This window comes from Saccoglossus kowalevskii, chromosome 1, assembly GCF_978046115.1.
Source record: "Saccoglossus kowalevskii chromosome 1, keSacKowa6.1, whole genome shotgun sequence".
In the NCBI taxonomy this organism is placed as follows: Eukaryota; Metazoa; Hemichordata; class Enteropneusta; family Harrimaniidae; genus Saccoglossus; species Saccoglossus kowalevskii.
The window spans coordinates 19,982,158-20,009,412 of NC_140641.1; the positions used below are offsets into that span (position 1 = coordinate 19,982,158).

Here is a 27,255-nt window from a genome sequence, read left to right on the forward strand (position 1 = left end):
ACGACACTGGAATACGGATATTGGCAATCAACATAATATTGGGAAGGGGTACTTGCATGGAAAAGCGTATATATGCACTGCCAACCATGAAACAAATTGATTCTAATCAATAAAAAAAAAAAAACAATAAGCAAACAACTTTGAGAAAAGTCTAAATTTTATTTCTTGTAAAAATAACTACACCGAGAGAAAAAAGTTACTGTTAATGACACTGGATTATTAGAATTACTGTAACACTTTGCATTGGAGTAAATTTAATTGGTTTGTTCGCTAACAGTTTTGTTTTATTAAGTATCTATCTGTCATAAAACGGGGTTATCCCAAGCATGGATGCCTTATAAATCCAACCCACCTTCATTACGTCATCTCTTAACTCATTACAGTTGAACTAGGGGGCTCTGTGAATTACACAAGACCCTTCAGCATTCAACAGATTTAATGGTTTTCACCAAATAATTTTTTTTTTTTTTGATTACAGTTAATAATATATTTAGAATACATTTGCTCTCCGAGACACTCTATAATAAACTTTGATAACATCAACTATTGACAGTATTTGATTGGCCCATCCATATACTATCTGTGTAAATCTATTTGCATGGTCAATAAGCTAACATTCATTTATTGTAGAGGTCTTTAAGACTGCAGGAGAATCTTGGGTAAAATCGATGCTGAATGATTTGTCTAAAGTATTGATGAGACTATCATACTCACAGTAAACTAATGGTGGAGGATCCAGGGGGAAAAAAAATGCAAAACCATTTTTTTTTTCCAAATTGCTTCAAATAATTTAGCAGCACCCCTTATAAGAAAATTGTAAGGGCTAAGATACATATGCTAATACTTGTTCGTTTTTGTTTTTTGTTCAAATACTCTAGCGATAATTGATTCTATGATAGTGTGTTACACATACTCTATTTCTTCTATTAGAAGTGCATGCTGGGTATTAGCTGAAGATATAGTTTAATGTTCAATATACTTCTAGCTGAATCATAAATGCTGTAGAAGTGTGCATGTTATTAAATATGCGTTGGCAATTATGCTAACTACATCAATAAATATGGATTATAGTTCTCGCTCTCGAACTGAATTGGTGACTCTGGATGAGACAAGTTTTAACCGCTTATTCAGTTTTGAAAATATCCACATGAATCTCTAATAGAAGAAATGCAATATGGGATGACAAAATAAAGTGTGAACTTAGTCAATTTTCTATAGGACATCTACAAAATTCAGTATTCAAATAAAAAAAAAATATTATTTACATCTCAAAAAACAACAAATACTTACATATTTCTCTTTTTTTTTTTTTTTAAATACTAAATTATCTACCCGAAAAAAACCTGCCAGGAAAAGTGCCTGACCACCCTGATTGGATGGTATCAGAAGCTTTCCTGATTGGTCAAGGACACAACATGTGACTCTGAGGACTAAAAATTCATTGGTTGATGAAGTACAATTGTGATACAAAATTGATACATTGAAAAAAAACATGTTATTTCTATAAAGAATAGAATTACAATTTGCTGAGTGTCAACCGTAAAGTGACAACAAAATCTTTAAAAAGACAGAAACCTATATATTTATTTCAACATTTGAAGGCCCCAGAACAAGCATAATATCACTGAGATTTTATTTTGCAGCATGTTTTCAGTCAAACATTGGAAATCTGACCACCCACCATACAAAAGACAACTCCCTACTCTATGTAGACTGGCAAAGTCGGGGCTTCTTTTTTGTTTTACAAACAAATATATAATAAATTGTTAATTTAGCCTTTTTAAGGTGATCGCGAAAACTAGCGTGACTGCGAAAGAAATCCTGACTGGACGCATCGGCAGGCGACCCCCTGCGTTTGAGTGAAAACCGGAGTGGAATCACTCTGGTGATTATGCTAATTTAAATATGTTGACGAGCATTGACAACGAATGCAGCTGTATGCGTCATCTCTTATCTATGTTAATTATCATGCCCTTTCACTTCTGATATCCTGGCGATTTTGAAAGACTACTTATATACATTTGACATCGACTTGTTTTCAGTAAACATGGATGAAAGTATCACCTTTAAAAAAATTAAAGTATCCATCTCTGCAATTGAATCTAATTAACCTTTAAAAGGTCATGTTTACTTTCACTCACACACTCATGAATAATCAATGACATTATGAATAATTAATAGCAGTCAAATGGCCGTAGATGCGTCCAGTCGGGATTTCTTTAGCGGTCAGGTTAGTTTGTGCAATCACGCTAAAAGGAATAAAAGAACAATTAATTATTTCTTTTTGTAAAACAAAAAAAGAAGTCCCGACTTTGCCAGTCTATACTCTATGGTAAAGATGTTCTACATAATACTAGAATTCATGACCTCTAAGGTCACACATCCTGGCAGTGTATGACCTCTAATCTAAGGTCACACATCCTGGCACTTTGCATGACCCTAAATGTCACACATCCTAGCACATTTTCAAAAAGTAAATCTAAATGCAGCAAAGAATTTGTAAGTACATCATGATGGCTATGATTATGTTTCCAAGGAAACACGCATTAACATTAACCCAAACAAAGCAGAAAATTAAAGTGATATCACGATGATCTCTTCAAATTACTGATACTAGACTAGTTTTAAAAATACAGTTATTTTAACAGTATTAAATTATTACATCACTTATATGCACATATAAAACAGCCCAAACAAATTAAAAGCAGATCTTTTCTATTTATATCAGGATAGAAGACGTTTACTGTCGGCATTTACAAAGCATTCTAAAGTCACAGACACATAAATATTGTCATCAATATTGTCAATCATGACCAGGAACATGTTTGTTTTTTTTATACAAAAAACTGTACCATACTTATAAAATAGGGGTTTCTGAAAATTATGACGAAAAATGATTCCTTATTTGAATCATGTAACCCCTGAGTTCAACAGTGACATTATAATAACCGTAACACCCCTATCAGATGATAATGAAACATTCCATCAATAGAAATACTACAAGGTTAAACCATAATGAAAATTACTGTAGGGGTGAAAATGAACATTAGAAATTACACTGACTTGCAGTTTGAGTTTAAAAAGTCACGAGAGGGCTTGCATGCAAAACTCTTTGTATCTGAAGCAGCTGAACGAAAAACAACCTCTTCTTCAAAAAAATCATATTCTTTGACATAACATTATTTGTTTACAAAAATAAAAGCTTGTAAATACTGATGTACTAAGGGACTAATGAACACATCACTCATTTGCATATCCTTTATATCTAGCCTATGATTGGCTGAATCACTTTTCAAGTATGGATGCTGATTGGCTAATGATAACTCACATGACACAAGTATGCAAATAGAGATAGGATGAATAGAATATGCAAATGAATGACCCCAGTTTCTGTATAAGTTTTAAATTAAATTAAAACAAATAAATTATAACAAATCTGGAAAATAATGTGAAAATTACAATTTATTTTCAATGAGCTTCTTAATTAATACATTGTAGTTCATTTGGCTTCAACAATGAGACTACTGGGTTTAAAGAACATACTATACCGTCATGGTGACAATGAGGAAAAGCAACTGCAATTTTTGTCTTCGGGATTGAAAATTAGAAAAGTATTGTTTAATTATATTACAGGACTCTAAGTATAATAATTGGCATTAGTTTTAGTAAATATCAATAGTTGTTCAAAAGGTTTCTAAAATGGCTGTGATATTTTCAAGTTTTATAAGCAAAATACATAGAAAATAATCAGCACTTCGGTTCTCGTCTTATTTTAAAATTATTTTTAAGAGTAATAAATTTTGAAAGTGAACAATCCATCACCAGGAAAACAGAGAAAATAACTGTCAAACAGTATGGGAGACATTAATTATGGAGAAAATGTGTAAAAATCAGATTTTGGAATTAAAACGTGATACGTATAAATATAGCCTGCAGGCAGTACCACGTCTGTCAGTGTACACCAGAAACACGTTCTGACGAAATGTACACTAGTAGTCACATGAACAAAATGATCCAGTGAAAATATGGTACATGTTTTAGCGTTTAAAGCGTCATAGTATTTGCGCAGTATGAATTTGAATTTTGTAAAAACAAAGACAATGTATTTTGTGTCGCATAGGATTCCTATCAAACACAGTATAATGCTACAAAGTGTGGCTCTGTAACGTTCTTTTCAGCTTGACTTATTAAAGTATGAGTCATCGCTATATGACATATTTAATAGGGTTCCCATGCATCATATACAATCTGTGTTTTATACATTGTTTGTTTGAACATCTCAGCTCTTTAAGTTCATCATTCCATAATATCTTTATTTTTCATGGCATCCAAAAGGTATTCTTTACAAAACTATGCTAAAATATGTTAACTACATGGTATTGATAGTTACAAATCTTGTTAAAAATGACAAATAATTTCCTGGCAATTCAAAATATCACATAATGTTATAATGTAGAATGACCATAAATTGCAACAGCGCCCTCAGATTTTTATTTACGCAATTTAGGAATAAAAACAAAATAAACTCTGAAGTCACTGTATGAGGGCGCTGCAAACAGCTCACCATAGTGAATAGTATAATGAGCGATTGGTGTCTAGATGCTAGGCGACAGTGTTTCTGTGGGAACAGCTAATCATCAAAGTCATCCTTGAGGTTCCGGAGCAAACAAATGGCAAACACTATTCCAAATAGCTGGAGGAAACAAAAAGTGAAATAAAAGAACTATCATTAACCATTGACCTTTGCTGAGCAGCATCTATAAAAGGTAGATAAGGAAGGGCTGGCAAATAACATGATGGTGTATGATAACATCATTGCCACCTGATGCAATTTTTTTCACTTATTTTGGCTGTCCCTGGTGGTTTTCAACCGGTGATGTGATATACAATGTACTGATAATTCAGAAAGCTGCATATAATTATGTTATATTTTAATAAAATCCAATGAAACATAAACATCCAATATTTGTGACATTTATGATAAATATTTATCATGTCTTGACAACACAAATAAAGTGTGTTTTTTTTTAAAATGTTCACAGATATGTATGTACGCATAAACAAAGAGATGGTCATATGACAGTATGAATTATAAATTCTGTATTTGAAGCAGCATTCCTAATAGAAGTCGCATCTCTAATAGAGAAGCCACACCCATTCTTTTTTTAATAACCCAAAATCATCATCAAACTCAGGAGCTAATAAACGATGATTTTGGTTTCAACTACCCGGGAAAGTCGATCTTCTTCAGGTAATTAGGTGTTTGTAAGCAAAGGATTTTCCCACACAAAAACGATGAATTCTGTTGAATTTTGTTAGTGGTTGGCTTCAATGTTGCTTAGATAGAATGTTTGCTGTGAAAGTTTGGTATTTTCTCCTGATTTCTCAACTTTTCGCTTTATTTAGTTTCAAGCCGTATTCATTAGCTGACTGTGAGCTGCTACAGAAATAAACAAAAATACTCTAAAACCAACCAATTATGCAAATTAGCTAATTATTATGCAAATATTAATTACAAACTGTTACCCATTGGAGCATTTGTTATACAGAATAAACAAGGTGAAGACAGTTAATTAGCTAATTGATATGCATTCAATTAGAAGCTGTTATAAGATATTGTTCTGCACAAACATGAAGTAAGATTTAATGCAAACAGATACAAAGATACAAAATGAATATGCTAAAACTGATTATTATGCAAGTCTGCGGCTTGGATCAATATGTAATCACTTGTGTCTGCTGACGTCAATTTGGGAGAAAATATCATGGGATTTTATATAAGGAGCTTATGATCCACGACTCGTACATACTGTAGTTTTTACTCAAAATCAGACTCAACGAATGTACATAAGCCTATGCCTAGAACCCAACCACTGTATGCATTCAAACCATAACTTGGTGAGATACCTACCTGTAGACAAGCTACACCAAGACCAGCCCCAGCTAAAATCCAAATATTATTGTTGAACTGTTCATATATAAGATCATAACAACCCTGATAGATGAAAGGAAAAAAATATTATTTGTAAGAATTAGTATGAAATTTACACTATGTTGATTGGCAGTGCATGTTCATTTAGTTTTATAGAGCAGGTATGCAATAACATATTCTTCATGCATCATCATAACGGGTCACTAGAGGGGCAGCATTACAGTAGTTGGATTCCCCCCAAATATATTATTTAAAGCTTATTTCATTCTAAAACCGTTGATATATAAGTCATTGAAAATGAAAATTATAGGAAATTTTTCATTTACAGATATAATCTTACCCCTGAATTCATAAAACTATTTGGGAGTTTCTCATCCCCTTTGCAGGCTGTAGCATTTAATGGTGTTGGCAACTCTCCAGAAATTATTTCCTTTACTTCTGTCATGCAGCAAGACTTTGGAAAAGTCCATAATTCATCCACTTCCTGCTGGGTCGATGTATCATTAAGTTTACTTTTGTACCATTTACTGTCCAACCAGTCCTTATATGACTCTGTACCACAACACTCGAACTACAAACAAATAATAAAGTCATGAGTGATGAGTCCCATCACATGACTGATGATTGGCTGATTCACATCACATGAATGATGATTGGCTGATTCACATCACATGACTGATGATTGGCTGATTCCCATCACATGACTGATGATTGGCTAATTCACATCACATGAATGATGATTGGCTGATTCACATCACATAACTGATGATTGGCTGATTCCCATCACATGACTATGATGATTGGATGATTCACACCACATGACTATTTTTAATTATGCAAATAAAATACTTTGCTACTTACAGTGAGTTGTATAGCATCGATAGCCCGAGAGTTGAACTCTTCGGGATCATCTTCAACATCTTTGTAATCCTCCAACATAGTTTCATTGAGTTTAACTTTCAAGAACGCCTCCACCTGTAAAGAAAGTCATTCATAATGTCAGTCTTCAATTAAATTTTTTAAAACTCCCAGCCTCATTCTCATCACAAACTACCATCACTTGACACCGAAACAAATAACAACAGAAAGGGATCATCACATGTCTCCTAACATGTATAATTTATGTACCAAATTTGAATGAAAATAACAAAGCAATGTCCACTATACATTTTCAAAAAACAAGACGGCTGCCAGTCGGCCATCTTAGACAAATCACAAAACCACTATACTAGGCACATGAGGAGGATTCTGAAATACAACTTCCAATGATCGGACTGCCGAGACCAAATTATAAAAATCTCTTTCAAACTGTTAAAATAATCACTAAAATGAGAATATTTTAGTTATCAACACCAAATGAATTAATCTGCTAGAGGAAAGAAGAAGCACAATCTAACAGTGGCCAATTCAAGGTAATTACAAATAAAATATCAAAAATATAATAAAACATACCCGGTAGTTTTTTTTTTCACAAAAAAAGACAAAATATTTATTTAGTTTGAAGAACGAAGATTATTGTCATGAAATCAAAAAGGTGAAAGGATGATGAAAAAATCACATTTTTCACAAAAAATAACAAAAATATTCACTAAAATTAGAGAATTAAAGGTATCATAACAAAATAAACAAATCTGAGTAAAAAATGTAATGATGCCTATGGACTTATCAGTCATATGATTACCTAAAAATGTTGTTTCATTGTTTATGTTTTTTTGAATTATAAGATATGAAAGTACTATATTAAATATAGATCATACGATTTCCTTGCACATCAAAATGTAGTACTTTGTGTTTCCACCAATCAAATTGAGATACTTACCTCTGATTTGAACACGAAGAGTAAAATAGTACATACAATCTCAGTCAGAAGAATGATAAACACAAACAAGAAATACTGCGAGAGAAAAAGAAAAAAATTTGTTGAGTCGGAAATTAATCTGAATAGTGTATACACCAGAAATCTGTCAAATACTGTATACTGGAAACGAGTCTGAATAATGTTCACTGTAGTCATGGTTACATAAACAGTAGGATTAATTGTTAAGAAAGTGACTCTTCTAGGACATTTTGAGATAGTACTTAACATACCTTAAAAACAAATGGCTGCTATGTTTTCATGAGAGTGAGACGACCACAATACTTGTTTTGACTTTTTAACTAGTGTTCAAGTCGATCACATATACTGCTCCCCTGATCAATGTAACCATGGAATTTGGAACAGTTGACGTGGCGACAGTAGATAATGGAATAATATTTGAGAAGCAAAAACAAGTCCCGTGGTTTTCTCGCTCCCAACAAAATCTCGGCAGCCATTAGATTCAATGGTATGTTATCTGACGTTCAATAACAAACTGTAAACATCTGAGAAGTTCCTGAACTATTTTCAATGAAATTTCTGAAGATTTTCAAACATTTTTGATTCAAAATGGCTGTCAGATTCATAGTAATAATAATCACATAATTATCCCTTTTACAACTTTCTTTGAGAATCATAGTGGAGCATTATAACAAATGAAAAGCTCACCGTCCACAGCATGCATTTGTTTTCACACCATGCACCGGCACATCCAAAGAAACCAAGGATAGTGACGAATCCTCCAACTCCAATCATTGCAAAAGCAGCCGTCTTGAAGATTGGACTGTCCATTATTTGTAAGAAAGGCAAACTTGTTCTGTCAATGGAAATCCATACACCCAGGATCAAAATTGACAACCCGGTTATCTGTAAACCAAAATTTAGACATCAAATTTAAGGAGAAAAATTCTTGCAGCTAATATATTATATAACAAGCAGCCTGTCGGCTGAGATAGCTCTGCTATTAGATAATTGAAGATATCACCACAAAATTAACAAATCTAAAAGAGGTCCACATGTAGTACCTATATATGTAATATAAAAGCAATCAGACTTGCGGTTTTCAACAAGAAGTCACAAAAATCACTTTTTACCAAAAATGACAAAAATATTCACCAAAATTAGAGAATTAAAGATATCATTACAAAATGAACAAATCTGAGAGAGGTTCACATGTAGTACCTATATATGTAATATAAAAGCAATCAGACTTGCGGTTTTCAACAAAAAGTAAAAAATATCACTTTTTACCAAAAATTAAAAAAATATTCACCAAAATTAGAGAATTGAAGATATCATCACAAAATGAACAAATCTGAGAGAGGACCACATGTAGTACCTATATATGTATATGAGAGAGGTCTACCCAAGGTACATATACACCAAGTATCAAAGCATTCAGGCTTGTAGTTTTCAAGAAGAAGTTGAAAAAGTAAAACATTGACACGGACGACAGACAACGGACGACTGACAATCACTCATATGATAAGCTCTGCTTGACAAAGTCGACAGCGGAGCTAAAAAAATAAGTCAAAGATATGGCTCCAGAAAAACATTATTTAAAATAAGATTGCTGTCAATCGTCATTTTGAAATTGATTTGTAAATTTCACATGATGTTCAATGTGTATACCAGTTTTGAATTAAATATTTCTATGCCTGTCTGAGATTCAGTTCTGAAAGTTAGAAATGCTTTATATAGATTCATTTTTAGCACTAAAATGGCCGCCAAATGACCATGATGAGCTGGATGGTGAAATGAATGCATGCGCATTTGTGTGACATAGGTACATGTAAGCAATTTGGAACATGAACGAACAAGGCATGTCAGAGACATACATGTAGCTTAAGAACTGTATTTCTCAAAACAAAATGGCCACCACACAGCCATTTTGAATGCAATTTGTAAAACAAAACAACATGCATCAAGGTCCTATTATGTTCAACAAATTTTGAAAATGTTTAGTGGGAAAAATTATAGTGCTAAAAGGAATAATGTCCCCTATACTGACTAGTTAATAGAAGAGAAGAATGGTTTGGCTCGAAATAAACTACCAGTACTTGAGTTATAAGGCAAGGGAGATTTGATACAGTAATACTCAGAGTAAATCCATTTTATAAGAATGTAAAGTGCTCTGAAAAAAAAAAAGTTATCATTGGAGAGATGTCAACATGTTAAATTAATCATTTAGAGACCAAGTAGTCTGCAAATACCACAAATAGCTGGTAGAATACCAGAGATGAATGTTGTGACTACAAATGACAAACTGGTGCCAGAATGAATGCTGAATAGTCAGACTGCACTTTCGGCTCTCTACAAATGATGCATTAGTTAGATCAAAACAATTGTGTTTCTGACGCCAGATTTTTTGAAAAAAGATTAATTAAATTAGTATGAAGAATGTAGTTTATAGTTTTCAACTGAGACCGGATAAAAATAATGATTCCATCATAAATTTACAACTAGGAATCAAATTAACCATCGTCTGTTCAAATTAAAGCTACTACCGGTATATGAGATTGACCTGGTTAATACACATAATATCCAGCAGTGCTATACAGTATCATTATTAATTACTTGTTTTACAGTTCATTGCAACAGTCAAATAAGAAATATTAACATTGTAAGATCATGTAAAAACGCCAGTCATCATGTTCAAAATGTCTGTGTAAGCAAACAGTGTAAATTATTCACATTTGCACACATATTGTGACTGGTTTGCTAAACCCATGAGGACGTTGACAACCAACAGTGAAATAATGGCGTTGTTAAATAAAACAAGCATATGGCATGCTAGTGCTAATTTATGAACAACATTTTTTGTCGGACACTCTGTTTTCCAAAAATGTAAACAAATTGAGTCACAGTGCATCGGCATATATGTTGAACAGGACCCATTGACCAATTCGGTGCAATTAATTACTAGGGGTGGCCATCAGATTACGGGGGGGGGGGGGGAAGAAACATTAGTGTACATTATTTTCACTTATAGTTTAAACTATTTTTTTTTATTTCAAGTGTGTTTAACAAATTTTAAAATAAATATTATTTTTTCCCTGTGGTATTTGATTTTACAAAATGCTAATTTTTTTGCCCAAATCAACCACCCCTTCACGTTTTTAACAATCCACCCTTCAACTGAATGATAAAAAAAATTCAGACTTACCCAAAAAATAAAGTTGAAGAAAAACAGGAGAATCTTTGAACAGGTGCCACAGGCAGTGGTTGTCATGGTGATTGTTTATCTTGTTACTTTGTGACTGGTATTTCTAATAAATTGAACTTGGTGGTAATACGCCTTGGTTCAAGCTGCAAGAAGATAAAATTACAAAAAAAATATTTGTTAATAAATTGAAAGAAACAACAAACATCTACTATTACTGCAATATACCAGACTTAAAAGAATTTTTAGTTTTTGTAGCAGCTCTGTAATTCAATCTCGAGAAATATGGCCGAGTAATTTACTATATTTTACAGAAATACTAAAGATTCAAAGGTCAAACTTTGTGACCTTAAAGCAAAAAACATTTTAAAGAAATGTAGAGCATATTCTAGAATCAATACTGGTTCATTTTTAAGCTGAAAAATAATTTTGAATTATACCTCAGATTAATAGGATCAGCCAAAAAAGACTTTGAACTGAGCTGACCTGAATAGCCTTGTTTTTGAATAATGACAAATAAACTACGTAATGTGTTCAATTATACACGAATACATTAAGTTGGTCACGTGATTCAGCTGAATAAAAAGTAAACACTCGAGAATAAAATCTGTGATAAAGAGGCATTGAGGTATGACGTTGACACTGAAGTCTGTTATTGTGGTGACATCGAGGAAAGGTGTCACAGTGCCACTGAGGTCTAGCAGCAACACTAGATAAAAAAGATAAAATAATTTTTCTGAATTACTAAGCTGAAAAAATTAATAAAAAATAGCATAAATCTGCTTCTATTTGTGTCCCAGTTGCAAGATGTGATGCGAGCACGCTGAGTTTTTGTATTCCATGGAAATCTAATTCCGGAACTTTTATTTGCTCCAAAGTTAATCCATGGCATGGCAACGAGACAAAACCAACTATTACTCATATATTTGTGCAACAGGATGTTTATTCTGAACTAGTATCAAGATAAAATAAAGAGGAAAGAGACTGAAGTTGTATTCGTGGAATTCTCTACTATTTTAATTAACACCAGTACCGTAGGCAATATCAACAATATCTAAAAAAAAATATAATTATTATGTCAAAATATATGAGGAATGTGATAAACCGCTTAAACATAATGACGGCTTCATTTACTGCTAGGTGGTTGACCCCTTGAGAAATGAATTAAAATGAAACGACTTTACGCATATGTTTTTTCTTCATTTCAACTGCTAGACAGTTGGCACACACTCATAATGAACCGTTTCTATTTCAACAGTACATCTCCCTTGAAACCTTTTTTACCTTCAGTCAAATACAATCCAACTGAAGAGATCACCTGGCGTTGCATTTCTTAGGTCCCAGCGTAAAGCATAATGATCTGACTGCATGGCGTCAGGGGTGTTTACATTATACGGATCTTTAAACGTAAACTCTCATACCACTTCAACGTACAAATACGTCTCAACAGTCAGGTTAATCACCTGATCGTATGTAGTCAACGTTACAACATGTACATTGATACTCTTATTACCTTATTAAACAAATTCAGGGAAATAAAATAACAAAAAATCTTTTCCTTCAAGCTGACAAATCAGCAAAAACAGCGCCCTCACTCAATGCTTGTATGTTAATGATAGCCATATTTCTTTCTGTCAAAATGTAAGTGCAACATATTTTGCCAATTCTTTGGTGATTTTGGACAAAAGGGCCATTTGATGCAGGTATATTATGCTGGCTCATTTGTGACAAAATTGAAATTTTGGGTTAGTGTAAAGACTATAATTTGAGCAATATGAAGGGTTTGGTTTGTTTTTTTCTGCTTACTGTAAAATACTTTATTTGTGCTTGGAATTAATTTTCACTGAAGGAATGATTCAGTGAAAATAAAATCCAGCGAATATACCTTTTTTCTATATTTTACATTCAATTCAAGAATCAGTGAAAATAAATTCCATACAAAACACCCAAAAAGTCATTTCAGCAAAAATTAATTCCAGTTAAAATCAAGTATTTACAGTACTATGGTGAAATGGTTATATTTCATTTTTTATTCAGTTGTAACTACATGTAAATCCATCATGACTAGGTTTTTTCCTTCAAGTCTTCCCCAAGATTTAAAAAGGACTTTCTCTAATCCCTTCAACAAGGCAAGTATGTAAGTAAGAATCAGGCAGTGATCTTCAAAAGCTTACAAAATGATTTCTATACAATGTTTTTAGTGAATAAATCACTCTACAGTAAATAAATCTTAAATGAAGGTCAATATCTACAACTAAATTTATTATTATAACATTTTATTGTACTCGATTTTTATTCCAACTGAGCAAGTATTTTTATTGGTTGGGTTCAAGAGAAACAGCTTGAAATAAAAAAAAAGTATGATTGATAAACATATTAAATATCCAATGGGGATATTTGAAATGTCTCCATCAAAAAATTTTGACCTAATTTTACTTTAATTTGTTAATTACTAATTAATTTTAATATTGATTAATATTCCTGGTCATTCATTACATGTAGCAGTTAAAAAAGTGGTTTCTTTTTAGGTTTTTTGTCAGGATTTTTTTAAAAAATGGAAGAAAAATTGTCAGTAAAATCAAAATAAAAGCACAAGTTATGACAATTATTAAATAAAATAATTATTAAAATATTAAATAAAAATGAAAATGTACACTTCATGGATTTGAGTAAAACAAATTGACAAAATAAAACATTTTTTTTCTATGTTGTAGTATGTTGTTTTAGAAAAGTCTGTTCCAGTTGTTTACATACATCATCTCAAATATATTTCACAAAATTCAATATTGGATGCCAAATATTTTTCCCCTGAACTGAAAACCTAGCAACGTAACAAAATTACATTGTATCACACCTAAATATGGAAAATAAACAAGGTATTGTACAACTGAAAAGAAAAACTGGTATATCATAATTCATAACGTTTAAATCATGGAGATTGCAAAAGTCCTTGTTGTCATGGAAATAGGCATTATAACCCAGAGCTGAAGGTATCATGATACATGTATGAATCTTCTGGCGGTTAATTATAATGACATATTCAGCATGGAATCATTTGCTATTGTATTACTTGTACAAGACACTTGATCTTTTAGAAAATGGCAAGTTGCATTTTTTTTTCTGCTTTCCTCATCAATTTAACATTTGATGGTGAAGCAGTATAAAAAGTTAAAATACGAATTTCACAACCTGTTTTACAAAATGTACTGTTCCATGTACCAAGCATTAAACTTAAACGTCCTTCATGTCTATACAGTAAGCAAATTTAATGGAAGTTTATTTTAAAATGTTGCTATATATATATACATGTATATATATATAACACTGATCTAAAGTAGATTTGAAGAGCTTAGACGCAAGAAATCCGATTTCAATAGCGGACGAAAATAAAGATATAAATGAAATGATAACATTTTACGAAAATGCATTAACAAATTTTCTTGATAACAATAACTGTGACTGATACATACGAATACATAACAATTAAATGGATATTATGAATACACGCGATATATAATGAGTATCTGATTTATTAAAAAAAGATCCTGTCAATCCAAGGAATTACACCATTGCATTCTGGGACATCATTTTCTGTTTCTACAGACACTACATTTGCTTAGGACAACATTTTTTTTTAAATTGTTAATTGTTTAAGCTTCTTTTGATCTTCAAATTATGTCTTTGATATTAAAAAATTGTTATCTTGTGAAACCGACGGAAACTCACACTGATTTTAAATTGCTGGAGGATGTAACGGCAAGATAACTGACTATCATACAGATAACAACACACTTTTGGTAGATATAGATGTCTTCCGTAGGAAATTAGAAAGAAAACATGAACTGGTAAGACCCATGTGGTGAAGCTGGATTCTGTGGTAGGAGGGATATACTAGTGTGTCCTTAAACAAATTTGCCACTCCTTGAACATAGTATTTCAGATAAAACACTAAAATGGAATGTTTCTGATATCAAAAGGTCAAAGAAAACATCGCTACTGAGTATTGCATTATATCCATCTCTCTTGACAAATTAATACAAGCTGCAGACAAGTTATTAGGGCATTTAAGTCGCAGGAAGCAACGTGATATATTGAACTGATTTGCATATACAATGGCGCCCTCTGGAGACTATGTGAATAAGATTCATCAACATCCTCGTAATGCGGTCCCGGATACATGCCGTAAGAGCAGACAGAAGGTCAAGAAAAGTATTTTGTACATCTACACCCAGTTTTTTTCACATAATCAAATCAATGTTTCTCCGTAATACTGTGAAATACTTTATTTTAGCTGGAATTAATTTTCGCTGAAAAGATTTGTGGGTGTTTTGTATGGAATTTATTTTCACTGATTTTTGATGAGTTGAATGTGAGACATAGCATAGGAAAAAAAAAGTATATTCTCTGGATTTTATTTTCACTGAAGCATTCCTTCAGGGAAAATAACGAAAATAAATTCCATGCGGAAATAAAGTATTCTACAGTAATTAAAAAAAAAGCGTTTTTTTTGGGGCTGTGACATATATATGCTTCACATGAATTAAATTAAATTGATAATGCTGCTGTAACGTGTAAAATTTCAAACTGACATGCATGACAACCAGAAACGTTTTTTTTTTTTTTTTAGCCTACATGTAGTACTAAATACCAATTAAGTTCTATAAGCATTCAGAAAGTTGAATGAATTGTTATAGATGTTCAGTAATAATAACAAATTAAAATCTCAGGAGAACTTATAAAACTGTTGTCTTATAAAAAAAAAACATAATTTTTACAGTAAGAAATGTGATTTGAGAATTTCAGACTGTCTACAGGAGCTTAGAACGTCATTTTTTTTTTTTGCAACCGCAATTTCTCTGAAAAATTAAGTCATGTTAATTTTTTTTTAAATATAGAAAGAATTATGGAAGTTAAATTTTGTAAACAGTGACAGAAGTTGTCATCAAAAGGTCACAGGGTTAATGTCACAAACAACTCCTCTCACAATATTCAAACAAATCCAGTTTTGAACCGCAATGTTATTTCAACTAGATTTCCAAAATGGCGGCTTACAAGATTGGTGATTGGCAAATGAATATAATTTATTTTGTTTTTTAAGTCACTGATATTTTTTTAATCTTCGAAAAAGGATATTTTCAAATCTTATTTTATTTGCCACAAAATAAAATCTGAACTTTGTAACATGTCATCACCTCTGTTATGAAACTATATTATAATACAGTCTACCCTGGAAAATACATATGCATACTGTTTATTATCATTCCCATCCATCATTCAATATTTCCAAATAGCCATGAATGTCTATTTTTAGCTTTTTCATTAAATTTTAAAATCTGCATGAAGATTGACTAATGGCAATCGTTGCAGTTGACCCATTTATCAACTCGACTATTCCATTATTTAAATAATTCAATTTTTTCAAGAAATGATATATTACAGTAATGTTTTTTTTTATTACAGCTCATGAGAATGGTAGTAAAAATATATATGTATTCAATAAAGGGATGCTGTCAATCCTTGGAACTGCACATATTGTTTATGTTGCTTACATTATTTATCTTGTGTTTTTTTGTAAATAAAACAGTTCCCTTAAGATGATCAAGGCATAAGATGAATTAAAGATGCCCCTCAATAATTTGTAGTACAATACACCTACACATGCATACCTGCCTCCCCCTGGGGCCAGAATGGTGTGGTCCTAAGATGAATGGACAACAGGGCAGAAAGATAAGGATCATCAATTTAATAATTATCTCTGATCAACAATGACCTAGCTTTCTCTGTAAATGAAATTAGTAGCGTGTATTATATTAGGGCTCCACTGAGGGGCCATTACACAGGTGTTAATGTCAAGAACAATACATGATACTGATGTACCATTGGAATTTCTGTATTAGATCTGCCTCTTCATCACATCAGGATGGATGTCCTACAGAAAATCATGAATGTGGTTCTAATCATGATCTCAAGAATACCATGTGTACAACTAACACTTTTTGAATCGTATTCAAACACCAAAATATTTCAAATGTTATTAAATATTGTCTACTTGGCTACAGCTGTCACGAAGAACATAGAACACTTTCCCGGGGTATTTGAAAACAAAATCATCATTAAATTGTAAGGCCATTGCTGATTGGCTTCTGAGTTGGATGACAACTTCAGTTTCAAAAAACCTAGAAAAGTGTTTTATGTTTTTTGTGTAATTAGGTGTTTATATAAACAAGAGATCTTTTCACACAAAATAGATGAATTCAGCTGAATTTTGTTAGTGATTATCTTAATGTTACCGCAATAGATTGTTTGGTTGTGAAAGTTTGTTATATTTTGGATGACGAATTTAACGCATCTATTTATTATCATGTGTATGCAGGGCAGGCTTTGGACACTATGATTATCAATAACAGTCACACTACTTCAGGTGTTTGTCTGAGCACAAGAACCCTACATATGTCCATAACAGTCATGGGTGTCTGTCTGGGCATGTTAGAACGTACCCTACATATGTCCATAACAGTCATGGGTGTCTGTCTGGGCATGTTAGAACGTACCCTACATATGTCCATAACAGTCACAGGTGTCTGTCTGGACATGATAGAACGTACCCTACATATGTCAACAACAGTCTAAGGTGTCATGTACTCAAAGCGGAATTTGTAACTGCAATGCATGATGGTACTTATTGTCGGGAACCAATAATAACTCAATAAACAGGGAAATATTAGGTTTTGATAAGTAAAACTCACCAACATTGTATTTTTTTATTTTATTTAACCTTTGCACCACCAGACTTTCTTGCCTAAATTTGTCTGCACTTTATTCTTATATTCTTCAATATTTGTGGAAATGAACTCTAATTTTGGAGCCTACAGACAAAATTTGAGTAAATTTTCAGTATTTTACTAAAAAATTTGGCTATTTTTGCCCCAATTTTCTGAATTTTGTGAATTTGGAATGAGAAGCGGGAACTGGTGGTTAAAAGGTTAATATGCTTTCAATTAAATTGTCCTAACGAAATATCTTACGTTAATTCTACGTCTCTGATACCAGAAAACCACATACACAAGCCAAGTCTGAACAAATCGTGTGTTTATAAATTTTTTTCTGTAAACTAAGAATGCACATACATGTAGACGATATGTTCAGTATAAAGTTTGGATGCTTTATATGGCTTACATCAAGAGGTAACAATACAGTGATGAATTAGTCTTGTATATCCAAAAATAACATCATCATCATCATCATCATCATCACTACGGAGACAGGAGTCATTCAGCAAACCCCCCCCCCTTCCCCAGAGCAGACATCAAGTACACAACCAGGGAGTGAAGCAGAGATATCACTATTCAGTTCGTTGACATCTGAGACAAGTTATACTGACAGTAACCTCTGATATTTTGACAAAAACTCATTCTTGAAAATAAATGCCATTTATTTACATTACACTTCATGTTCGTCTAGTTGATGCTGATACAGTCAAGAGCTTGGATAAGTGCTCTATTATTTGCTCTGCCCTCACATATAGCATGTATGGGTTGTGTGTATATCAAAGACTAATAGGGAAGGGTACTCAAACATTTTCTATTTTGGTGTTGATAATGAGGATTCAAACAGCAATTGATTGTGCAAGAGAGATACAATCTGATTAAAATTAGAACGGCTTAGATCGCATTTAATTCCGGTTGCTGTTAAATGGTCTTTAACTAAATATCGCCCAACTACCTATGCATTAAGTCACATTTTGATGTCACAGGATAAGTAACCAATCAGTCTTCATTCACTAAAGCAAAATGGCCACCAGTCATCCATTTTGAGTCCTATCTGACAAACAAAAGGACGTGCATTACGTACAGTCTTATAAAGTTCAATGTAAATACCAAATTTGAACAAAATCTGTCTAGGCAGGATCCAGATCCAGATCAGGAATTGCAGAAATGCTTGATTTTGAAGAATTTTTAACATCAAAACAATTGGCCATCTTGAATTGAATCACCAAATAAATAAATAAACATGCATATGGACAATATACAGGTGTATATGCCATAGCAACTATCATATTAGTAATCCCATGATGCATCTCTTTTATCATTCACCACAACTGTGGGTGGTAAAACAATACTTATATCAGTTAGACTGTTAGGTAATTATTCTTGTAATGTGGAAGCTAATCCATCTAATGGTCATGGGAAAACCATAATGGTGAATAATCTATTAGAGTAAAGCGATAACATTTTCAGATAAATGTAAAATTTTCCCATCAATGATCTAACCAATTCCATCATGTAACGATCTTAAGACGTGCATGGAAAACCAGTTAGCAACTTAGCTGCCAATTATTTTCATTTTTTTTTTTTTTTTTTTTTTGTGTGCCAGGCAACATTTCTGAACATTGCTGCTGCTGTGTTATTTGCAATTGTGTACATCCAGTCTACGAAATCTAATACCGCATGTTTGGAAGGCCGTGCTCGCCATACTCTGATTTTAATATACTGCTGAATGAACAATTGATGCCGGGAATCAAACCTGAAACTTCCCCGGTACAGCAAACGTGCTAACTATTGTTGTTTTCATGTTCAAAATAATGTGGTGATGACAATAAAGAAAACAAGCAACCTCTCGACTGAGATAGCTCTGCTGTTAGCAATGCACATTTTTAATTAAACAAGCAGCCTATCGGCTGAGATAGCTCCGCTGTTAGCAATGCACATTTCAATTAAAGAACTGAAGACATCATTAGAAAATGAACAATATGAATAGTGTCAAAGCAATCGGACTTACAGTTTTTAACAAGAAGTCGAAAATATCACTTTTTACCAAAAATAACAAAAATATTCACCAAAATAAATTAATTAGAGAATTGAAGATATCATCACAAAATGAACAAATCTGAGAGAGGTCCACATGTAGTACCTATATATGTAATATCAAAGCAATCGGACTTACAGTTTTCAACAAGAAGTCGAAAATATCACTTTTTACCAAAAATGACAAAAATATTCACCAAAATTAGAGAACTGAAGATATCATCACAAAATGAACAAATCTGAGAAAGGTCTACATGTAGTATCTATATATGTAATATCAAAGCAATTGAACTATTGGTTTTTAACAAGAAGTCGAAAATATCACTTTTTACCAAAAATTACAAAAATATTCACCAAAATTAGAGAATTGAAGATATCATCACAAAATGAACAAATCTGAGAGAGGTCCACATGTAGTACCTATATATGTAATATCAAAGCAATTGAACTTGCGGTTTTTAACAAGAAGTCGAAAATATCATTTTTTACCAAAAATGACAAAAATATTCACCAAAATTAGAGAATTGAAGATATCATCACGAAATGAACAAATCTGAGAGAGGTCCACATGTAGTACCTATATATGTAGTATCAAAGCAATTGGACTTGCGGTTTTTAACAAGAAGTCGAAAATATCACTTTTTACCAAAAAAGACAAAAATATTCACCAAAATTAGAGAATTAAAGATATCATTACAAAATGAACAAATCTGAGAGAGGCCCACATGTAGTACCTATATATGTAATATCAAAGCAATTGCACTCTGGGTTTTTAACAAGAAGTCGAAAATATCACTTTTTACCAAAAATGACAAAAATATTCACCAAAATTAGAAAATTGAAGATATCAACATGAAATGAACAAATCTAAGAGAGGTCTACCCAAGGTACATATACACCAAGTATCAAAGCATTCAGGCTTGTAGTTTTCAAGAAGAAGTCGAAAAAGTAAAACATTAACACGGACGACGGACGACGACGGCGGACAATCACTCATATGATAAGCTCCGCTCCACAAAGTCGACAGCGGAGCTAAAAACTGAAGATACCATTAGAAAATGAACATATATGAGAGAGGTATACCTGTAGTACCTATATGTATAATATCAAAGCAATAAGACTTGCAGTTTTTAAGTCGAAAATATCACTTTTTACCAAAAATATTCATCGAAATTAGAGAATTAAAGATATCATCACGAAATGAACAAATCTGCCCAAAGTACATATACACGACGATGGACAATCACTCATATGATAAGCCCCGCTCGACAAAGTTGACAGCGTGGAGCTAAAAAAGCAATAATTCACACAATGAGAATTAGATGGCACCAAGACAAATTTTCATAACTGAATTTGACATCTACCGTATTTATTTAATTCAGTACAGGCACATAATTCCATACAAACTGAACATGTGCCTTTTTTTTAAATTTTAAAGTAACATGGTCATCGCGACGCGTAGTGTTTGATATGAACATATAACTGTACTTTATACGAGAACATGTACTTTCTAACCATAGAACAAACAATTTAATCGAGAATAATCGAGTCACAGCTCTTTAAACGTCTTGTCTATTGACACTAATAAATATGACCTTTTTGAAAATAAATCACTATATATTTATGCATTTACAAAATTATATGATACCTGTATCATGAAAATACAATTATTTGTCATAATTAACAGCGCTATAATTTTACTTCATTAGTCAAATTAATAATTATAATTAAGACGACAAAATTTTATTTATATGCAGTAATTATTTTAACTGTTGAATTTAAACAGCATTTTCTGCAGATGAAGCAATATACTGTTTTCAAGGTCTTTCCACATTTCCTGCTGACTTCTTTTTCCCCACTGATCTTGGTATGTCTGTGGCGGTTTTTATGGCGGCAATGTGTAAAGCCGGTATGTTGAGTTACGCCATCATCCAACATCCACTGGGAGCTGCATCCCACATAATTCTTAAAGACATTCTTAAAGATTAATTTAATATTTAATATTAATTTTCGTAAGAAAAGTTTATAACAATTAGAAAAATAATTAACTGTTTATTAAAAATCAATTACAATTACCGGTAGACGTTTCTGTACTTGATTTTGTGTTTGTTTATTTTCGCTGTTTTAACTGCAGTTATGCAAATTGTAAGAATTATCGCAATTTGGGTGAAGACAGTGGAAATTATATGTAACGAAATTTAAAAATTGCCTCTGTCTCGTGAAACCAAAGCAGTTTATACAAAATACGAGACACAATGTTTAACCTTTCAGCAACAAAGTAAAGTTTTTTTTCCACAAAATTTTGGTCAAATTTAAAAAAAAGTATGAAATGTTGGACCTTGGTTTTTAAAAGTCCAGCCCAAACAGTGACGCTCAGTAAAAATTAAATCCAGTATGATTAAATAGCTTTTCAAATACTAGATGCAATAAAAAGAGACAACCGATTCAAATGGCCCTGATCTGGCATTTAACCTTTGAAATGTAAAAAAAGAGACCGACATCAGCTGTTAATCAACTGGTGAATGAACAACATGTGTTGTTGTAAATTTATATTACATGAACCATACAACGTGCTGCAATTACATTTTATTTGTGTAATAAAGAGACCAGGTGATACACCAAGTGTAAAGCAACAAATCAGGTCTTTCTTTTATATATAGTGGGAAATATAATATTGATTAATTCAAGATGGCTGCTTAATGACTAGAAAAGTTGGTGTAAATGCTAGGATGAAATAAATAACTATTCATAAATTACATAACGGCGGATGTTTACAGCGTGTTTGAAATATATACGAGTAGACCTCAATACAGTGGTACAAATGGAACGTGGTGTATATTAAATTAAAAGGCTATACATAGTTCAGACAACGATTTGTTTGTGCAAATTTCTCTCCTCCAATTATCTATTTCATATTTGCACTTATAGCTGATTTGCAATTTAATATGTTAATCACTTCTATTTATTAATATAGACTGAAGTTATATTTTAATGTGAATATAATAAAAACAATTTCTATAATTTATTTAGTATAGGTAATATATTATATATTAATGTAACAAGAGTTTATCACAACTGCTTGAGGGGAAAACAGACCCAATTTGTAATATTCTTCTTTAGTGCTCAGATTGGTTTACGAACACTGTATACACCACAAAGTTCTTTTAAACACAATTAATTATAATAATAATAACTTTATTACTCAACAAGTATCATCTGCAGGCACTTAATAGTACAAACACAAACGAATACTGAAATGTTTACCAGACACATAATTTGATTTTGTCAGATTTTCAGGGGGGTGAACCCCCCATATGTACTGTAAACTGTGATAATTTCACGAGAAAGATTTTCACAAATTTCGCAAGTGTTACGTACCTGTAATTTTATGAGACTTGTAGAGATTGATTTCATAGTGTTTGTATTAAATTAATATGGCTTGTGGACAAAAGGTTGAATGCTCGCTAGATGAGGGCGTGGTGATTTGCAATTTTTGTGTTTACCGATTGAGTATAGAAATATTTAAGTTAAAATATATTGTAATTTGGTTGAGCATATATATTGTGCAGGTTTTGAATAGCTGCTAAGTTAAGAGTTGGGAACTGCGTTACGTATGACATATAAATTACCTCCAAGCTAGGGAGTAGATACGTCATGCAAGGGTCTGAACCATGATCGACCTGAGGGGTCGTGAAGTGAAAAATGTCATATGACGCGATGTGTCGCTGACTTTTTTACAAATGATATAAAATAATCACATCTCGAACATTTCTAGCATCAAAAATTAGCCGATTTACAGTACATGTATATCAACGTTACCATGACAGTGTTGCTGTAACAATTTGAAAACTACCAAATATAAAGTAATATAAAAGATATATCATTTTGATAAGGAAATCAATTTATAACAAATATTAGAATGACGAATGAATGTAAAAAATGAATCACTTGTTCTAGTCATTCTGAAATACATTTGTAGGTCAAACTTTTTCTTTTTATTGCATTTTTATCAATGAATACACAGAATGCCTTTAATGCAAGTATAATGGGCCACCATTACAAAGCAGATAATTACATAAACGCACACGTCATATTATATCAAGCTCCAGTGCTATTACACATAACAATTTGCGGCAGGCTAAAATAAAACACTGAGAAGTACAGTATACTTTCATGTTCGAAAATCATATACAAGTCAATTGTGCTATGGAAACATTCTTTTTTTTCGGCAAAATGGCATCTCAGTTGAGATTATATATACATACGCATTTATTCCCATAATGAGAGTTGTGACAATTTAGTGGATGACAGAATTAGAGACACATTACTGAACAAATGTGATTGCAAGAAAGTATAGAATAAATTCAATGACCAATATCATGTGCCAGATAGATCAATGGGCTGCGTGTCTGTCACATTGCCAATTGTGGGAGCTTTAAGTTTGAACTTTTGTGGTTTCATAATAAAACTTGGTCAGTGTTTCAACTTTGATGTCATGTGATCAATAGACAACTTACGTGAAAAAAATAAGACATCAGAAAACGAGTCCAACTTGAAAACAGGACATTTAGCCGATATTAAGTCCTGCAAAGTAGCATTCTGATTGGTCGAAAAGCAGTAGGTTTTAATTATAGATCTATATATGAACCCAAAATGACCCACAATAAAAATATATAATGATACAAAAAACAATCCCAAACCTATTTGTTTAGAGTTGTAATTTCTATCCACTCTGACCCTAAACACAGCAAGAATCATACAAGTCATTTGAGTAGTTCTGTAATAATTATAGCTGTCAAAAAACTCACTTGGTTGGGTTACATTTACACTAGCACTGTTCATACTTGCAAACTTGATTCGAATCAAGATGGATTTAAATATTGGTATGCACCGAATGTGTGGGAATGGTCGGCACATACACGTACCCTGATGTTGCGTACTTTAATTGGCCTGCATAGACTGCCCATTTTTTTTGCTGACTTTTTTTGTGTCAGAATGAATTTATCCGTACTGACACCCAGGAAATGTACAGTGATGGGAATTACTGGTACATAAGAATGTTGTCAATTTTATGGTATCTGGATATATATATGTACATATCCAGCACCAGCTGTTCTAGAAAACTGTTCGATATCACCGCTGATGTTACATTCATAAAATTATACAGCCTGCACTGAATTCTACTTTTATTGCTGTTTTGCGGTAATAATTAAGCGATTTCACAGTGATTTTCATAAAATTTCAACGACATTTAGTGTTGGCAGTTGTCAACATCAAAAACGATGCCATGTTCAACAAAATATATGTTCTACTGCTGTCAAGTGACATGACCATTGTTGGAGGATTTACTTTGACACTTTGGTGAATGAGAATGTGATTTCGTCATATTCCGACTGGGTCGCTTTTCTGATACAAGCATGGCGTCATCAATCCCTACACAAACATTAAAGACTACATTTATTGCAAACAGGATCAAGTTCACCAGTAAGAACACACAGCTACTATAACATGTACTTCACGTCCTTAATGATTTATTTATACTGTCCTTAGAAAAAAATAACCAATATATTGTCAATTTTGAACATTTGAACTCTTTTAGACAAAAAGAAATATTTTAATTTCAAGACTTGTGTTTAAAAGAAATAATCCGCCTAAATTGTGATTTTAAAATGCTTGAATTTTTTGCAGGCCATAGTTGTGGTCCATCATTTTTCATTTTATGTATTTTTTTGATACGTGTTATGATAATTTTGAATCAAATGGATATAACTTCTTATTGGCTACAGATTTTAATCTAAAATTTTGAGAAAATATGAAAAAAATTATGTGGGTTTGTAATTTGTAAAAAGTGACAAAAGTAGACATGAGTGCACAGAGAGTTGAAATCTCGCCAGAACAATCATTTACATGCACTTCTATCGTGATGTGCATCTAATAGAGAAAATATGATTTTGTTTTAACAATGTAAATTCAGAACGACACCAGAATTCTCACTTTACGCAAGAAGAGGAGTAAAAAAATATATATATATATATATATTAACTTTGACGATGAATCGACTTTCATATCAAAACACTACATCGATATGGTATCTGAATTCATTCAATCCGTCAATATCAATCATTTAACGTCAGATTTGTAGAACGTCTAAAAATAGTTCCCTGATTCAACGTCCTTATTTATCATTCTGTTTGGGTTCGGAGATCAATAATGACAATACATGATGTGGCTATATTTTCCCCCTCCTTGTTTAATGACCCTATAAGTCCAGGCATGTTTCAATCGAACTGTTACAACATGAATATCAAATCAGCCTTGGTTAAACTCAAGGAGTACTCAGATTTATTCTCTGCACTTTCTTCAGAATTGAAAATAATTTATATGTTTTTATCTAACCTATAAAATAATACTATGATGTTATCAAATTTATCTTATAATTTCTTGTGATAAGATTGAATTATGATTTACAATCAAAACATGGAATCGTGTAAATTTCTAGCTAAAAAATTCAATCTGACTACAGTATTTACAAATCAGCCGCAAGGGGTTGACCACTAGAGACTCAGGGTGAGGGTTAAAACTACTACATAAATTATCTTTTTCCTCACCTAGTCTTCAGCTGCATCTTTTTTTTTTCTCACAATGATGCTACTGTAATTTTTCTTTTAGCTTTTTACTTTCAAATATGTGTGGAATTCTAGAATCTTAACAGTATTAATTAAATAGCGATTATTTCTCAGAACTAAGGTACCATTTTTTAATGCTATTTGAAATGCTATTTTACTGGCATTATATATTGCCACAATTTTTAATTTTGAAAAAAAAAATTGAAAACGTAAAAATGTTATTTTGTACAAAAAAGTGGTATTCAAAGGGTTATTAACAAAATAACCAATTATTTGTATATACATATTACCTTTATTCCCCCCATTACATGTATTGATATGTACAAAGTTGCATCAAAACTGAATAGATTTTCTTGATATTTAACGACAACGATGACCAAAAAACGAGTCATGGATGAGTCACGTTTTGACAAATCGCAGTGAAAGAGAATTAATTACATGATAATGTCATGAACATTAATACCAGTAAGTGACATTTCCTCAACAACAAACAATGTTTGCAAGCATATAATCTAACCGACAGGCAAGACATGGATTGTTTTATTTTCAGTCTCATCAAGGTTTTCTGATACTGACGCACGCACAAAAAAGGAGCAGTTGAGTCATAGCAACCATTGCTAGGCAACCGTGGCCCTGACACAGCACAAAGGTCAGCAAAAACAAAGGTCAAGGAATTATAATGATATGCTTCATCTTCTCAGTATTGTTTTTTTTTCATTTCCCCGATGTAGTTTTCTGATGTCTTAAAAAGTTCAAAATTCAGATAGCAATAGATTCTTTATTACGTCAGTGATCATGTTACTGATTATTCTGGTCCATTAAATGTCAATAGAAACTTTCGCGAGTCGGTAAAAATTGTGAAATTTCGTATCAGT

At 32.3% G+C, this 27,255-nt stretch overlaps 1 protein-coding gene across 1 annotated transcript in view; it reads right to left on the reverse strand.

Moving 5' to 3' along the window:
* Positions 1–139: 139 nt before the first annotated feature.
* Positions 140–27,255, reverse strand: part of LOC102801730 (CD151 antigen-like) — a 48,103-nt gene continuing 20,987 nt past the window's right edge. The window contains exons 3-9 of the mRNA XM_085499773.1: positions 10,954–11,096; positions 8,457–8,654; positions 7,752–7,826; positions 6,794–6,907; positions 6,273–6,503; positions 5,912–5,995; positions 140–4,693 (exon numbers count right to left, since the gene is read on the reverse strand). Coding sequence (XP_085355899.1) covers positions 4,631–4,693; positions 5,912–5,995; positions 6,273–6,503; positions 6,794–6,907; positions 7,752–7,826; positions 8,457–8,654; positions 10,954–11,019 — 831 coding nt within the window. The 5' untranslated portion in view covers positions 11,020–11,096 and the 3' untranslated portion in view covers positions 140–4,630. The remainder of the gene's footprint in view (positions 4,694–5,911; positions 5,996–6,272; positions 6,504–6,793; positions 6,908–7,751; positions 7,827–8,456; positions 8,655–10,953; positions 11,097–27,255) is intronic.